This window comes from Ambystoma mexicanum, chromosome 4p (genome assembly GCF_040938575.1).
Source record: "Ambystoma mexicanum isolate Mex_15411 chromosome 4p, UKY_AmexF1_1, whole genome shotgun sequence".
Classification (NCBI taxonomy): Eukaryota; Metazoa; Chordata; class Amphibia; order Caudata; family Ambystomatidae; genus Ambystoma; species Ambystoma mexicanum.
Genome location: NC_090927.1, coordinates 1,166,585,152 through 1,166,603,600, shown reverse-complemented (window position 1 = coordinate 1,166,603,600; position 18,449 = coordinate 1,166,585,152). Strand labels below are relative to the sequence as shown.

The following is an 18,449-nucleotide window of genomic DNA, read 5'->3' as shown; positions in this document are numbered from 1 at the left end:
ATCTATCTGGCAAGTGTGGATTTGTTGCCTTGAGTCCAGGTAAACTATCATCATGACACAGGAGTGACAAAAAGTTTAACCGGACCACGAAAACCAATAATATAGGTAGAACGGAGTACCAGAAATGCCATGGTCAGTTCGTGGTTATCACAATCAAGCTTGCGCTCATTTTGCGCATGGACATCTGCTGCACCTTGTGAATCAAAGAGGTTGGAATAAAGGCAAAGTGCAGCAAGGCCACCCTGCAGCCCTCCACATGTTTCTGTTTTCAGCCCCCATTACCTCTAGATCGCATAGTTAATGGCGAAGGACCATTGGCATCTTAGGCCAAATCTGGAGGCCCACAAGCTGCTCACATCTGGCATAGAGGAAATTGCACAATCAACCCAGTAAAAGGAGTCCCCTAAGGAATTCATACCTTGCCCCCTGCGCCCCCCACAATTTAGGACACCTGGGACTGACCATTCTCGTTCTGCATTATAGGAGGAAAGAAGTCTGTGCGTCTCCCCAAAAATAAAAAAATGCTGTAATCTACTTCTCGGTGGAGCTCTCAATCGTGAGAAGAGTATCAGATATAACAGTTTATTCAACCCCATGCCGAAGACAGCCTGGACATTAACCTGAAACTATGCAGTTTGTGAAGTCCAGATTCAAAGCTGGACTACCGTTGTGCATAGTTGGCAAGAGCAGGTGCCCACCAGCTTATTGACAAGAAGCATCAGAGTGGTGCTGTCTGTGTGAAAGAAGGAAGTAAGGTTTCCATGGACATGTGCATGGTCTTTAGTCCCAGCACATATATGTGCTCTTTCTTTTCATTTGAAGGCCAAAGGTCATGCACTTGCATTAGCCACCCAACCAAAGTCTGAAGAATTGTTTGTGTGACAAGGTCACCTGCTGGCGAATGAGTGTGGTGTACTAAATTAACCAAAATTTAAGAAAATCTTAAAGTTGTGATCTCCTCAAGCAAGAGGATCTCCGGGCTATGCTCAACATAATTCACTGGGTTCACCAAATGTTCTTATGGAATTGTTAAAATGGATGGTGGGACAATTTTGGGAGGCCACCCTAATATGGTGAACAGGGAAGCCACAGAGGTTAGACAAACCCAATCAGGGAGTGGTAGCAGGGGGGTAAAGACTTAGACCCAGGAAGGGTGTGAGGGTGGCCCAAGGCTACAATGAGTACACACAGAGTACACACAGAGCAACACCAGTAATTCCAGTTAGACAGGCAAGTATATAAAAATACAATGATTTGTTAGGCATTTAGTTTGCACACTGAGCAGATAAAAATAACAGGTAAATATTGTGATACAAAACCGTATTACACCCACACCCACACACACCCCACCCCCTAGGAGAAATAGAATTGCATTTGGAAGAATAACCAGTGGTACAACACAAGTAAGTAACTCAGATGCATAAAGAATGAAAGAACTTAGAATCAACAGAAAACAGTTTCCCCAAATATTATAAAGTCCAGCCCTAACATGATTTGGGGCCTTGGGCCCAAAAGTCACCAATTCCAAAGCATATACGTATTTAGTTAAGTTTATATACAAATAGCAGTGCCAGTGCTTACGATTAAAGGGTTCCCAAAGTTAGATACAGTTCAAAGTAAAGCTCAGAAGAGTACTCGATTCAATCCCAACACACTAGGATAGACCTAGGGAGGGATCCTCAACCCAGGTTCCACGTGACAGTGAATTATGGTCAGAACTTTATGCCCTAGTGACCGTATGGGAGACAGGGGGTGAAATCAATAGGTCTCTAGAGTTACCCCTCCGGCTCAGTGTTCTTCCGCATACCACAGTTAGAGGTTCCAGACTTGGTTCCAGGCTTAGTCTTCTGTCTTTGTTCCTACTGCAAGGGTCACCTAGACAGAAGAGATACTTTGAGTCACAGGATTTAGTTTAGTCACTTGCAGTACTTAGGAATCAGTCAAGTGAAGACTTCTGCGGGAGGGACGGCCACACTACACCTCTGGGACACGAAGAAGACAAGATCCAATGAATTTCACGATGGTCAGGCGGCGACAGGCGATCGTACAATCCAATTAATTTCACGATGGTCAGGCGGCGACAGGCGATTGTAGAGCGGCGAGCACAGAAGCAGCCGTAGCACAGCTTCACTTGGAGTGGGAGGGATGAAAACTCAGGAGCAGGTGGCTTGTGGCACAAGCTGAAGATCTGCAAAGTTCCAAGACTCTGCTCAGAATGACGAAGGATGCAGCGAGGTAGCTTAGGGGAGAGGTGGTCAGCCCACCGGTTGGTCGAGGGACACTTCCAAAGGCACCGAAGGTAAAGATCCTCAAGCAGGGATCGAAACTGGTTGTACCCACCAGACCAGGGATCGAAGCACCAACCAAGGCTTTCTTGAGATCAGGACCAGAGAAGCAGGGCTTGCTGGGACAACACTGGAGTCAATGCTGGTCGGCTTCAGGGGTCGTCCTCAGGTCACCAGTGGGCTGCTCGTCTGCACTGAAGTCTTGGTTCCAACGATGCTCTGCTGAACAGTCGCAGGAGGAATCCTTTTAACGAAGATTAAGGCTGGGAGCAAGCCCAAGCCCGCCAATAGGAAGAATATGCACCATTCAAACAGCCAGCAGCAATACAATCATCGGTAGTCCTTGGTCACCACATCTGCCCAGCAACAGACTTAGTGCCACCAGAGATGTGGATTGGGATGAGCCAGTCCCAGCCCGTTTCTCAGCCACAAACACACACACTCACACACAACGGCCCTTAGCCTGCGAAAGCCACAGCTTTTCCCCTGGGAAAGGGATTTCCATGTAAGGCATTGCCTGACTGGAGAAGGCAGGAAGGAGGCCAAAGAACAACATGGTCAAAGAACAAGCAAACATCCTCATGGCATGGCCATTTTAGGGTGCTAGCCACCTTTAGTAGCCATTTGCGGTAAATGCAAAAGTGCATGACTAAAATAACACTAAAACTGTAAACATATCACAGCTGCCACCAGCTTGTTTAAGACACGTTGTAAAAGTAACCAAAAAGCCATTATATTAAAAGATAAAAGGATACAAATTATCCTAACTACACTTCACTGTAAGAGGATGTGTGCAATTGTAACAATACAAAAATTCATAAAGAAAGACAGAGGCCCTCATTACAAGTTTTCCCCTAAAACGCTGGTAATTCCGGCGTGCTGGCATTACCTTCCCCAGCAGGGCGACTGCCGGAAATACTGGTGCATTACAGGTCCTTGGGTGCGCGCACGCACACCTGCTGGAAACGGTAATACCGGCACGCCTGAATTACTGACATCGGCAGCAATCCGCCGATATTACTGGCAGAAATGTGGTGGCACCCAAACAGCCGGAATTACCGGCGCCGGAATTAGCATCACTGTTGGAACGGGAAGCTTGCCGGTAGCCATTTTAAAAATCTCAATCCACTTTGAATCCCACACTTCCACCTGCCATCCACTATACCAGGAGGTGCCAAAATGCCTGGGACCAAAAAGCCTAAGGAAACCAATATTTGCAGAGGTGGAGTTGGCTGAACTGTCCGATATGATGATCCAGCATGTCGAGTCCCTTTTGGGGCTAGCCACAGGTGGCCCAGCCAGAGGAGGAAGACAGCCATCTGGCAGGAAGTGGCCATAAGGGCACGGCTGTGGGGACTGTCCCCTGCATGCAGAGGGACTGCCATAAGCAGTGGGACGGCTTGCGCCGGAGGTTCTGCAACCTCCTACCAACACACTGGAGGGAATCTGCTGCCACAGGAGGCGGCACAGTGGCACCCCAAACCACATGCCATGGGAGGAGAGGTGCAGCTCACCACATGCCATGGGAGGAGAGGTGCAGCTCCATCCTGCACATTGAGGGAATTAAGTGTGTCGGGACAGGAGAGGCAGGAGCTGGGACGCATGATGACGGTGGTAAGTACAACAAACCCCATGTAAATGCAAATATGAGTCCAAACACATGCATCCTCAGGCAGAGAAACACCAAATGGTCACGAGAACAGGTCCAACACGTGTCAGTCATAGCAAATGGCCTGATCACACAAACTCATGCCAGGAGATGCGGATAGACGTAGCCGCGCACAAGCACTGTCGCCAAACGTACAGCCACACACATGGAAACATGGTGAGCGCCCATGTGTGCCAGGGGAGAACAGGACAGGAATCATAGGCCCACCAAACACACACACAAGCCACCATGGCAGACCAACAGTCATTGTGCACTCCCACCACCCACATGTAGAAGCATACATTGGAGCAAACAGAGCAAAGACTTGTTAGTGTAATGCAAGCCCACAGATATGACTTCTAGAAGACAAACGCCATGCTCACCTCTCCCCAGCCAGCACATTGTCCTCAGACCTGGAAAGGCTACATCACCTTCAGCTGCGTCAGCCCCACCACCATCGCCACCCATGGCTGGAAGTGGCACAGCAACAGCAGTGCATGTGGCTACCGCCACCCCACACCCATGGCCAGTGGCCCCACTGTCCCTCCTGTACCCTCCACACCACCACGGCCACAGCAGCCACCAGGCCATTGTGGCAGGTACACCACAGACGAGGATGACGACACCCCTACCAGACACTGTGTTTCAGCCACACAACACCACACAGCCCCCCTCCTCTGCGACTGTCCAGCATCCGTTCCCTCGATTCACACCTGCGTGCAATTGAGGAGCGCCACACGAAACTCACCAGACTTGCACGTCAGCAGTTGAAAGAAATGGGGGGTGTTTGGGGAGGGTGGTGTAGGGCTTGTGTGCCTTTACGTTATTAGTAACATAGTTGTCACCTGCATCCGTGACTGGACATTCCTTTTTTCAAAGTGTTTACTGTGATGGTGCATGATGACTACAAAGATGCAAGTGGGGTATAGAGTGGAGGGGGAAATTCAAACAAAATTCTCTATCAATTCTTGGTGGGCCATGTGCCCAACCATGGCCTCTATGCGCACATGCATGGGCCCGACTGGCACTGCATCATCCTCTGCTGGAGAAATGTCCAGATCTGGAGGCAGGGGTATGTTGCGCCCGACGCGGATGTTGTCCCACATTGGACAGGGCAGGACTATCTGGCCCAACTTCTGTCCTGTACATGAGCGCACCCTCAGACCGATGTAGGCATCTGAAACATGCCTTAAAGAGCCAGAAGGCCCGTTCGATGCTCTCCCTGGTCCTCACATGGGCCCTATTGTATGCCACTTCCTGCACAGTCTGCGGATTCATCAGAGGGGTCATCAGCCACGAAGCAGCGAGTATTCAGAGTATTTGTATTTATTTATAGCGACGTACAAGGGGTAAGGACACGTGTGAGTAATGATGCTCAGCAGTGGTGTTGCTCGCGACGGCGGAATCTCAATGGTCACTCTGTGCATGCATGTCCAATGTCTCATTGTGCCACACTGTTCATGTTACAGACCTTGCATGTGTATTGCAATGCTCAGGGGGGTGTTGCATTCTGGTACCTTAAGTGCACTGTGAGAAACCGGAGGGTATTCTCACTGCTAGACTCCCTGGATGCTCTGCGCAGGTGGCCAGGGAAAGGCCATTGCTATTGGATCACGACCCTGGGGGTGGAGAAGCGAGGGAGGATCACCTGGGTGGAGGGTCCCTGGGGACTGGGAGTGGGGTGCCCTTGAGCAAGACATGGTATCCCCCTATCCCTACTAACAACCAAACCAACCCTTCCCCAACCTTCATGGGCTGTTATAAGCCAGCACGTCTAATTTCTCCACAATTGACAGTACTGGGACAAAGAAGAGGGAACTAAGAGCAATGAAGACTATGCTCTTTTACCACTTTAGTACTGGGACGAGGAAGAGCTAAGAGCAGTCAAGGCCAGGCATGTCCTTTTAATTGTGGTCAGGCAAGGCTGCTTGGTCATCCACACCTGCAGCCTGTCAGCGGGCTGCAGGTGTATAAATAGAGCCCTGGCCAGCGGAAAAGAAGGGAACAACAGAAGAAGGAGCAGGAGGCCGGTGCATGTAGCAGAGAACCTTACAGTGTGGCGGGGAGTTGGGTTTCTATGGGCCACCAGCTCAACATGCGTGCAGTCCAATGCTGCCACCACATTGAGAATACCCGCAATGGCATAGAAGCGGGCCTTGGTGGCGTTGAACTGTGCCTGGGTGGTGGGGAGGGCGATGCGCTGGCCCACATGGTGCAAGAGGGCCTCTAGCACCTGTACCAGCACTCTGGAGAAGGCAGGCTGCGAAATGCCATGCAGCTGGCTCACACAGTGCTAGATGAAGTGTAGGGCCGACACCGGCTTTAACAGTGGTGGCATGGCTGACCTGATACCGATCCGGCTCTCAATGTCCACATGGATGTGGGTCAGGAGGTCAAGTACGGTCTCTCTGTTTAGGCAGCACAGGGTTAGTATCTGCTAGTCAATGAGGGCCCAGGGTGTGGCCCTTGTGCAAGGGATCACTGCCTGCCTCCGCCTCTCCACCTGCATCCCCATCCTCCTCTTGTCTCCTTGTCCTCCTATTGCCTCTGCTGGTGCTCCAACCCCTCCAGCTGTAAATTGGCATGTAGCGCCTCCAGCTCCATGTTTACAGATAATGAGTGGCAGCATGATTGTGTTGTAAAGTGTTTTTGGGGTAGGTGTGGCCCTTTTGTGTGTGCATAGGGTGCACCTGGGTGGATTGGGTGCACCTGTGGCCTTATTTCCTCCACCGGTGTCTATTTACCGGCTGCTCTGAGGTGTTGGTATCTCTGCCTTGGGTTTGCTGTCAGCCAGTATTACCAGCAAAGCCAATTTTGTAATATGCCTGTGATGCCATTGTGCTAGTATTACCAGCTCAGGCTTTCGGCATTGCTGGTATTTTTTCGTTGCCGGTATTATCGGCACCGATAATTCTGGATGAAGTGAGATCGGTGCTGGTAATTCTGGCAAATGTGTTCTGACAAACTTGTACTTGGCAGGACTGGTAAAAGTGCCTGTAAATGGTATTACTGGCACTTTTACCATGTACCGGCAAAATTGTAACAAGGGCCATAGTCTCTCAGTATTCATATTCATTTGGACTAGTCAGTTTCCCCTTAAAAATTAGCAAAACAGGCAACAGAAGTAAAGTAGGAGGCTTCAATTGCCTCCAAAAAATCAGGAAAGGGTTTAAAATAAGCAAAAACAAAAGTGTCCCAAAGAAGTCTATGGAGGTAAATTAATAATGATAGCTTACTTAGACTTGGGATGCAGAGGAGAGGATAGTCACAGAAGGTTGAAGGAACAAGCAAGGCCAGCTAAATGAATCCCAAAAATTGGACGCAACTCTTGTAACCTTGCATAGTGAGTCGCAGGTCAGAACACTAATCAATGCTTCTCAGCTAAGAAAGTAGTCATTTCCATAGAGCCTTTCGAATCATACAATCAAAACACATGCTCATGTAACCCCCACAAACACACAGAATGTCAAAGGTGGCGACAGGAACACACCAGCTTTTGAAGACAGTTCAATGTTTGAGAAGGGGCTCCCTATGGAACGTACCTCTCTCGTGTGAATGCGAATATGAAAGAATGTCCAAATGGATGAGGACAAGGCATGTGATGTACGACAAGGATGAAATATGGGCATAAATCAAGTAAATTCAGAGAACAAGGTAAATAGTTTGCCAGCCTACCAGCGAGACAGATCTTCTCCACACACCAACCCAAACACAGTATATGCCCTGAACACTCTTCCCACTCTTAACCCACTGGGCCAAACTGCAAACTGTGAGTACCCAGCACTCCCAAGCCAGGCTTCTCTCAGATGAGCAGCGCAAAGCCAGTGCCATTCTGTCCCACTTCAAAATGGTGGAATTAGTCTTTAAACCCTTGGTTTTGGCCAGAACGAAAGTTAGGACAGCCAATCGATGAACGGGAGAAAATGAAGGTTGACACACTAGTACAAATATGAGGAAGGAGACACATGGGGCAGACTAGGGGGGGTTATGGGGAAATGCCAATCCCAAATCAACAAGGGGACAAAAGCAAGGGGAGAGGTAATCCAGGGAGTTATAAGCAGATAAGGAAAACGTGGAGATCTATAATAAAAAAAATATCCATTGGAGGACAGGTAATGGCTGTGACAAAATTACTTCTGCCCTGCAAGAGTAAAAGGGTGAGTAGTTGCTAAAGTGCCTACTCCATCCTCAAACTGCTACAAACCAAGAGTTCTCCCAATTATAAAGTTAACAGACACAGTGAAGAGGTGTATCTCCGTCACCTTTTGTGGTAACGTGGGTGGGGGCAGGCCATACCAGAACAGCAATGATACAACAGCGCAAAACAAAGGGAATGTCCAAATGAGGTTCTATATAAAAATAGATATACTTTAATGAAACGCACCATCTGCAAAAATAACGAAAAAGGAAAACACTATACAAAACCCAAACCTGAGGAAAGAACACCAAATATGTACAGATAAAAAGATTTAGCACTCTGGGTCATGTATCAGGGGTGCAAGGAAAGTAAACACCACAGTGTTCTTAAAAATGGTATGTTCTTGGATGCCAAAAAGGAATTAATGACATAACCAGTCTCTAGGGCACAAAACTGGACAAAGGGGGCAGTTATAAGTCAAACTTTCTTGCAGTTCGACTCAGTCGAAACAGGCTTTTTGGTGCTGTTCAGTGTGAGGGGTCAGAAATGTGAGGCAGACAACTTTGTAGAGTGTTTTCAACTTTAGCCATTTTATTAAATACAAAGGTTGGATAAACGTCTCACTATCCCCACCCCGACGAGGATTTCCCTGCCTAAAAAAAACTAAAGGAAATACTTACAAAATGACATCTGACCCTCACACTTGTACAACAAATAAAGCAATAAGGAAATATCTGGCAATTCAATTCATCAACATTATACCACATATGATCTGCTTCACAATATAGTAAATGTCTCTTCTGATAATCTTGGTGAATTTCCCATCCCCAGATCTGAACAAGGGTTTTCTCAACAGTTCAAAGAAAACAAGAAAATCAGTTTTTAACACAAAGTTCCAATATAGTTTCACGGTTTTGTATAAAGTTCCACTTGTTCAATAAAGTATCTCAAGAAATGTTAAGTTCCCACTCATCCTGGAATAAGAACTGTCTCGCATTGTTTTTCTTCTTGCAAGCAACAACAAGTGTCTTGATCAAGATAATGTCACAACCTTTGGATTCAAAAGGATATGAACTATTGCAACTCCTCCTGGAGTAAGAACAAGGTTTCACCTCAAATGTCTTTGTCAGGATGGTGTAATGCAAACTTGACTTCAGGAGGAAGTATAACGTTTCTTCAACAAGTTTTCACAAGTCTTCTTTAAGTGGCACAAATCAACATGAGTTTATTTTTTGTTAGAACAACAGTTTAGCACTTGCATCAACTACTACCTGGCTTATGCCTCTGCCAGGCGCTTTTGGGCAATGCCGCTTGCCCTATGGGTTTACTCGCCTGCCCGTCTACTTCTTCAACAAGGACAGAAAAGTGCTTCAGTGGTATCATCCAACTTAGCGTAACAACTTAATTATACTTCTTCAGCATTAAACTTTAAACTTATCGTGGGGGAAAACAAGAAACCACATTAGTGTTCTTCAATACTTCTTGACAACTATTATGCTTCTCTCCCACTGGATAATCTACTCCAGAAGGGTAGCCTGTTTGCCACCTTCCTTTCCCCTTTTCAGCAACAACCAAAGAGTTATTAAAATACAGGCTCACTATTCTTCTGTCTTGGCTTTGGCAATGTATGTTATATCAACTACAGGTATTGGCCTCCCAGACTCTAAGCAGTAGTCTTTACAACCCTTGGGCTTTTCAAAATCCCTCTCTGGGATACAACAATATTTGATGGAGTTACTTTGCCCGATTGTTAACCCCTTTTGGCTTGGTTATTGGTGGCACACCTGGGATTTCAATAAGGCTTCCCCATCGGGTTGTAGGAGATTCTCGCAGCTGGTGTATTCAGTTCTAGATTCTTTCAGCATCACCAAATACCATTTGTGTTGGCTTCGATATTCATAACATTCATCTGCACGGCCCTTGCTCACTCGAGAGTGAAACTGTCTGCATGACACACGCCCCAGAGTCATTCATGCGCTGTAGACTATCTGGTAAGTCGCTCTCTTGGGTTACGTTCAGTGTTTGCAGGGCCGTTGTACCTGTGGCTTCTCCTGGTCAGGCAAACTCTTTCCACAGGATCGTCTCTGCGCTCCCCACATTGAATTGGAGACGCTCTGGTTCCCGAGAGTTCACCCCTGCCATCTGGAACCGCTCGACTGCTTACACTGCTTCTGCTTCCTGCTGCACAATCTCTGCACACCGTGATTTGAATGGGTACGCATTTCCTTTCTACGCTTCCCGCTGCGCAACATCTGTAGGTTGGCGTATTAGAGGCACTGACCCCCTCAGGACACACATCTCATTTGGAAAGTCCCACAAATTCACTGAGGTCTAGGCATTTTAAACCATCTTGCACATGTCTAAAGCAATGCAATAGTCTAGCCCCTGCAAGTGACAATGTGTGCTTCAGTGCATCTCTATATTTTTCTAGAGATGGTACAGACCATATTCGAACCCAATATAGTAAAGGTTTTTGAGTAATAAATTCTTCAATTGGGTCTAGGTCACACTCCATGCGCAGACTAGCATTAGGTGCTGCAAGCAATTGCTTTAATATGGATCTTATACATTAAGCAGTATTTAGAGCGCAAGCCCTAGCATAGCCACACATGCCCCATAGGTTGCTGAGGGAAGGGCTTGCGACCTATAAACCTGGAGCGCTGGTGTGATAGCATTTCCTCCATGAGTTAAATGAAACTTCCTAATTCCATCACTACTCTTTTCAAGGGCAACACTGGCTTGTTCACTTGTTGGGACCATAGACAATTTTCAGCAAATCGAATGCCCAGATAGTCATAGCCATGTACTTGCTCTAAACTTGTGCAATTATATATACTATGCACCCTATCTGGAAATTATCTTGCCTTAACTTATTAAGTGATAGTGAGTATGGTGCAGACATCATCTGTGTCATTCTTGCAATGCCGTGCGATAGCATCACTGGGCTTCCAAATATCCTTGCCTCTCTTAAAACAAAACGCAGCAGCCAGACTCATCATCCACCTACCCAAACATTCACACATCACCCCTGCTCTTGCCCAGCTCCACTGGATCCCCATACCACAGAGAAATGCCTTTAAAAGACTCTGCATTGTATTCAAAACCATCCACTACAAAACTCCATCTCACCTTCATGACAAACTCAAACACCAGACAAGCCAGGCAACATGTAAATATGTTATATGTACAGTGCTTAGGTGTAAGCGCTATAGAAATAACACATTATCATTACACCTTCTACACATTCCACTCAGCAAACTCACATGCACACAAAAACAAGCATTTAGCCACTGGGCACGCAGAGCATGGAACACCCTAGCTCTTCACATATGCAGCGGACCCTTCATCACCACTTCCAGAAAGAGTCGGTTTCCCCACACATAACCCTGACCTCCTCCACTGCCATCACTTGTTGATCCTAACCTTGCTATCCTTTCCTGGAAACATTTTGTATCTTCTTTTTACAACTCCCACCTTTTCAAACATTGAACCATTTAAGCCGCTTCGAGACCCTCTAGGTAGGGTCAGCGCTAAACAAAAATTCAAATAAATTAATAGCCAACTGCGTATCCACACAAAAACAATATGCGGACAATCGATTTAACAGACTGCTCGCAACAAAGAGGAAAGGATACTCAGCAGACGCAAAGCAGCTGCACACATGATGCAAGGTTCCACAGTCACATAGAGGGTTGTATGCTCAAAGACCTCGGTGGCCTTCTTGCCGTGGCGATGACACCAATCCAGAACCTGATCAATGGCCACCATCTCTGCATGCCGAGTTGCCTGTGGATAAAGAGAAAATATCTCAGGAAACCATTCCTATTAAATATACCTCTTAATTTATGGACTAACAGGCCAAAACACCAAGATACTGTATTTGTGTTAAGGAACTACAGAAATTGGCCTTTGTGACATTAGATTGTTTCGGGTTAATCCATAACAAGAGCAAACTCAGCAGTCAGACACTATTGTTTTTCGACTGTCAGTGAAGCATCCACAGAATTGCCTACATGCCTTAACGCCCAAGCAAACAGAACTCTGTTGTCCTTTATCATGCAGGCAGTTGATAAGTGTAAAACGGTCGCCTTGCTGTACAGATTGGTGATGAATTGGCGAATGACAACAGCACTTGTCCAAAAGTAAATTACAGTTTTGATTAATACAATTAAAGACGAGACCTGCGCTGATGTTTGTTCACAGATGAAGCATATCTCTTTCAATAGCAGAGACTATGTGCTACCTACATCAAATGTATTCTACTCTGGGTAAAGTTACAAAGTTAGACTCTACTGCAAGTGGAGACTGGCCAAGTGTAAAATTCGAGATGTAGATTTCCTACATTTGGCTTGGGCCTGCCCGCTGATATAAGATTATGGAGATAATTATCATACAAACATTATGTATAAAAAATAGAAGATTCCATTCCATTTGACCCTCTCTGCTGTCTGTTGGTTTATTCTATTGGTAAAGTACAAACACACTCTTTTGTGGTACCTGCCACTCTACTAGTCTGCAAGCATACTCCCTACACTGGATGCGCTCTACTGTTCTGACATTAAAATCCTGGATCAAGTATTTGATCTGCATAAATGAATGTTAGGCTTCATATCAAACTCTGCCCAGTTAACTCCCCATCCAAGAAATATATGACTTTCACAAGCTATCTACATTGTCTTAGAGATGTCATGTAATGTATACAATCCGGCCTTGCCTTGTTGTGTGTTTGGAAGCCTATCTTATCAACATGCTATAAATTATTTTTTTGCCCGTTTTACCCGTTGCAGCTAGGTATTTGCATCTTCTCAACGTCCTAATTCCATCACTACTCTTTTCAAGGGCAACTCTGGCTTGTTCACTTGTTGGGACCATAGACAATTTTCAGCAAATCGAATGCCCAGATAGTCTTAGCCATGTACTTGCTCTAAACTTGTGCCAATTATATATACTATGCACCCTATCTGGAAATTATCTTGCCTTAACTTATTAAGTGATACTGAGTATGGTGCAGACATCATCTGTGTCATTCTTGCAATGCCCTGCGATAGCATCACTGGGCTTCCAAATATCCTTGCCTCTCTTAAAGGCAACACCACTCTTCCTACTTTTACTATTTGATGTCTGTAATCCGATTTACGGTTTCCAATGTTAAAGGAATGGTTAGGTAAAAATGTTTTATTGTCCCTACGGGTCGGCCATGTGTTTTTAAGCCTAAGGCGCACGATTTTAGAAAAATTTCCTATGAACCTTACCCGAGTTTTCGTCCATTAAACACACGCGGAAACAGGCACCAAGGCGCTGCCATTTTGTGATAATCCTATCACTTGCCCCATCGCCCTGGCTGACCGGCTTTTGCGGCACTAAATCATTTCCCCCGCCACCGCCCATTTCACAACGCCAAAGCACGTCTCGCTTCAGCTAATGACGCGTCGCCATGGAAACGGCAGGAAGCCTCTTTACTCAATAAGTATAAACAGACCGTTTCACAACACACAGCAGCAGATTTTCGATTCCATTCCTCTCTCTGTGTTACTTTGAGTATTCTGTGACTCGTTTCTGTGCTCTGGTCAGCTACCTTTGTTGATTGTAGTCCGTGTGAACAGATACCAGTACCACCGCTATAAATAATTTTCGTTTGTTTACCACACAATGGCTACAATAATGTCCTACATGTACAAGCCCGAATATACCAAGGAGGAACTACTGGAAAGGGAAACATGCGAAAACGATGGGGCTTTGGACGGCAGTTGGCAGGACGAATCAACGGATGAAGACACTGGACCTAGTCGCATGGACGGTGTTTCCACCTTTTGCACATGCAATCGGTGCAAGCTAATGCCAACCGAGGACGAGAACTGCTGCTGCTGTGAAAACTCGGGATGCGTGGCCTACATTTCGGAAGTCGAGCCACGGCCGCAATGCATCACGAGCTGCCAGACCTCAGGGCAGCCTCCTCACACGGTCCGTGTTGAGGATAATGATGGTGCTTATGCACGAACTTCGCGCAACTGTTCGTCCTCGTAATGCGAGTAAGTATACTCTGATTGTGATGCCACTCCTAATTCATGGTCTTCTACTATATCCAAAATTACATATACATATCATGTTAACGCATGAAAGTCGTTCAATAGTGTGCAGTCTCTAGATAGCATTTGTCCAAGCAGAATGCCATTAGTTACAAGAATTGTCATTGACAACAAACGTTTAATAAACTGATCTTGTTCATTTAAAAACAGTTTGTATCATTCTTTTTCACAGGTGGTACCGGCTGGTGGCCTATCGTTCCTTTACATGGTGGCTTCACGGGAGGCTTGGACACCGCGTTCGAGGAGTAATACCCGCCTGTGCCGTTCGTGCTATAAGAGAAACTTTCCCGAGTGACAGCGGTCAGTACAGGGGATTTTCCCTCGCTGTGCTGCAACCTGACCTGTACAATGTGTAAAGTCTTGTATTTTTGTGCCATCAAAATAAGATACAAAATAAAACACCACATATATTTCAACAACGGTTGTTTCGATTTTTAAAATGAATGAAGTGTGTCTCCATTCAAGGATGGACGTCATACATCTGTGCTCCGAATGGTTGAAGGTCAGGTCGCTGTGAAGCGGGGTGGTCACTATCTAAGCTAACATAATATATTCTCAATAATGCATGCACTAAAAAACACTTGTTCAAAGTCTTTCAGTAGGTTATGTCTCTATAAAAGTCACACATATATCTATATTATCAATTAACATTGGATTATACAGGGCTTAGGTTAAGGGTCTTGACCACTATAATACACTGGTTGAAGTGTGGGTCTGTGCTCACAAGAATCTCCGGTATGTGTCATTTGTTATTGATAGGCAACGATATACTGTGGTAGAGGTCTAATGTTAGTTGGGGATCTGCTAGGTGGGCATCATGGCGTGGTCTGGCACATGAAGAGAATACCTTGCAGGGACACAGGGTCAGAATGGCAGTAAGTTTCCACTGGCGAGGGTGCGTGGGCAAGGACACGTTTGTGGAGATGAACGAGCTATGTGCTTAGTTCAGGCTGGTTCACATGCAGGACAGTGATCTCAGAGGAAGAGTGATGTGTTACATTTATTAGCTGTTGTAAATACCTCTGGAGTTTTCCAGTCAGAGTGGGAACGAGGGTGGGGGCCATGTGCTCTGCGCGCTGTACTATCGCAGTGAGGCCTGGTCACCAAGATGGAGTCGAAAGGGGGTACACAAATGGATGACCCGTGTCCTGCTCAGTGGTCCCATCTACGCGAATGTCAATCAAAATTAACATCACAGAAGGGCAAGGGGCGAACCCACTACTGGAGGCACTTGGTCCGAGTTTCTATTGAGAAGTAAAGGATGAGAGGAGCCTAATAGCCCCTCGCTCCCACACACCTGCCTGCACGCCCACCGGCCCATCCATCCACCCCCCCCTCCCCTATCAAAGGCATTTCGCACCCGTGGATGAGCGCTGCCATGGTGTGCTGTCAGGGGCGATAACGGCCAAGGTGAAAAACACCATGTAAACTTCAAAAGATATCCCACGCCTAAGGGGCAATCGCTCACATGGCCTCCACAGACCCCGCGTCTCCAGGCAGGCCGCCCCCCTGCAATCCACATAAGTGTGTCTCCATTCAGCAGTCTTCCTGTGCCTTGTCTGCACGCCCACCGGCCCATCCATCCACCCCCCCCCCATCAAAGACATTTCGCACCCGTGGATGAGTGCTGCCATGGTGTGCTGTCAGGGGCAATAACGGCTAAGGTGCCAAACACCATGTACACTTCAAAAGGTATCCCACGCCCAGGGGCAATCGCTCACATGGCCTCCTCAGACCCTGTGTCTCCAGGCAGGCCAAGCCTGACGCTGGCCGCCCCCCCCTGCAAACCACATAATACCACGACATACACACATCATTCATTCACAAACACACCCCTGTTTCTAATACTTTATAAACCACTTGATATGTCTCATGAGAACATCTTTGTGCTTTGCAAGTCAACTCCTGAAAGTTCTACCTGAGAAGCACTGAGATCTATGCTAATCTGCTCGTCGTCGTGCCATCTGTGACCGCTTCAAGCAAACTCGTCAGTGTGCTACCTGTGGCCATCTACCTGTTCTCCTGCAACATACTGCTCGGCCTGCTGAATCCAACTGTTTGTTGGTCAAGATAAGGCCATGTATCCTAGTCATATTTCGGTCATTTTTAAATTTCTATCTATTTGTGATTAGAGTACCCAATAGTGCTATGTTCATTTGGCTCACTGCTATTGACTTGAGTTTCAATTGTTATGCTATCGATAGATCTATTTATTTTCATCTGTGTCATTGCATTCTTCGGGGGTCCAGTCTATAATGTAAGCATGTTTCCTTCTCCTGCAAGATAGAACATCCAAGGGACGAGTCACATGTTGAGAGCTTAGTCACATCATTTACAAATTTATGCAATTTATGCAAACAGTAAGCCGCACATGATGAACTGGTATAGTTCCGGCGAGTAAAACAAACTTTGCATTGAACATTGTATGGTTCATTTAGTTTTGTATCACATTTTTATTCATAAAGATTGTTTAATAATGTCGATATTTACTTTTCCGAATTTTCAACAATGCCTGCCTGTTCGATTAGCGGTTGCCCTTCGAAGACCCATGCTAAATCTGAAGGCACTACAATGCATGTATTCCCGAAAACTGTTTATCGAATAAGTGAATGGGTCAGATATTGTGGATATCCACTGCATGAGCTTGAAAGTAGAGTCCAACAAGTCTTTGAGGACAAGAGGGGTGATCGATACCACATCTGCAGCAGGCACTTTCCCCTCGAACATGTACGCCACATCTTGGGTAACAAAGAAGAATGACTGGCGAACGACACGAAAATTGCTTGCAAACGCTATTCCCACTCTATTCGTCCACATTCCGCCACTGGTGAGTCAAGTGTCCGTTTTTAGCTTTAGGCCTTGTGGTAGTGTGTAGGTAGTCGAATGGATTAATTGATATTTTAGGTGTTGTTTCAAATTTGTAATACTTTCGACATTGATATGAGTGTATAGCTTTTTGAATAATGACATTTATCAATATATTGTTTTTAGATTTCATAACCCACAAACGAAATCTATATATGGGCACAGGGAACTGTGCTATATTGTGCATTTTCAATAGCATTACTCAAGTATTCTGTCTCCTTACATGGCAATTTTAAATATTGGCATTTCATTATCAAACAATAATTTACCTTTACAACTGCTTGACTATCCCTTGAATCTGAAGCAAGAACATTCTACTTCTGTGACGTGCTCGCAGTTATCAACCTCTTCTAGCGTGTATCAGCTAATCTTACTTGGCTATTCCGCTACAGACTTGTTTTATGCATGTCAAGTAATAGTTTTTATGTATCGTGTGATTATTTTACCAATTGTTTGGTTAGTGCTTTCCAATTGATATACACCTTAGTTGTCGTCCCCTGGTGTTTGTTTTCAGTTATAATTAGTGTTATCCATACTAATGCAAATACTGTCTTTCAGGGAGATGCTGAAACGTCCACCACATTGACAACAGCCCTAGATGTTCTTCAGCAGCACAAGGTATGGATACTGACAGCTCCATCGACCGTGATCATCAGGACTGGAACACTTGTCATTTGTTCTACACCATGTTTCATTCGCGGTTAGCCATTCGTGGTTAGCCATTGATATGTACCGGTCCGGTCGACCCCAAGTGTATGTTATGTTTTCAATATTGTAATCCTTACTAATGCAAATACTATGTTTCATGCAGTTGTTGAAGCGTCAACGCCCGCACTTGATGCGGAGCCTGACATTCAAGTAATTCCAGGGGAAGTGGAAGCGGGACCATGCGGATACGAATCAGCGCAACAGCTTTCGGAAATGCGCACTACATTTTCAACATCCCTAGATATTCTTCAACAGCACGAGGTATGGATACTGACAGCTCCATCGAGCGTGATCATATAACGTGATTCCATTTGCTATTCTTTCTTCCCTATTAACGCAAGTATTGTGTTTCAGGGAGACGATGGAGCTTCCACTACAATCACAACACCCCATTTAGATTATGCACATGTAAAGAAATCAGAGAAATAAGTCGATTAAATCTGATCATATTTAAATATTCCTTGATTCTTTTAGACAAAGCATCATTTGTGGTTATCTCTTTATATGTACCTGTGCCGTCGACCCCAAGTGTGTGTATGTTTACAATATTGAAAACCATACTAACGCAAGTAACTGTGTTTCAGAGAGTTGCTGATACATCCTCTCCAATACAATCATTCATGGCAGTCCATGCAGAGCCAGAGGTATGGATACTGACAGTTCCATCGAACTAGGTCATCAGAGCTCGAATACTTGTCGTTTGATTGTTCTACACAATG

At 45.7% G+C, this 18,449-nt stretch overlaps 1 protein-coding gene across 2 annotated transcripts in view; it reads right to left on the bottom strand.

The window, feature by feature from the left end:
• ADAT2 (adenosine deaminase tRNA specific 2) overlaps nucleotides 1-18,449 on the bottom strand; it is a 235,176-nt gene that overhangs the window by 86,451 nt on the left and 130,276 nt on the right. For both annotated transcript variants that reach the window (XM_069606802.1, XM_069606801.1), the window contains exon 3: nucleotides 11,707-11,857. In XM_069606802.1, coding sequence (XP_069462903.1) covers nucleotides 11,707-11,857 — 151 coding nt within the window. The remainder of the gene's footprint in view (nucleotides 1-11,706; nucleotides 11,858-18,449) is intronic.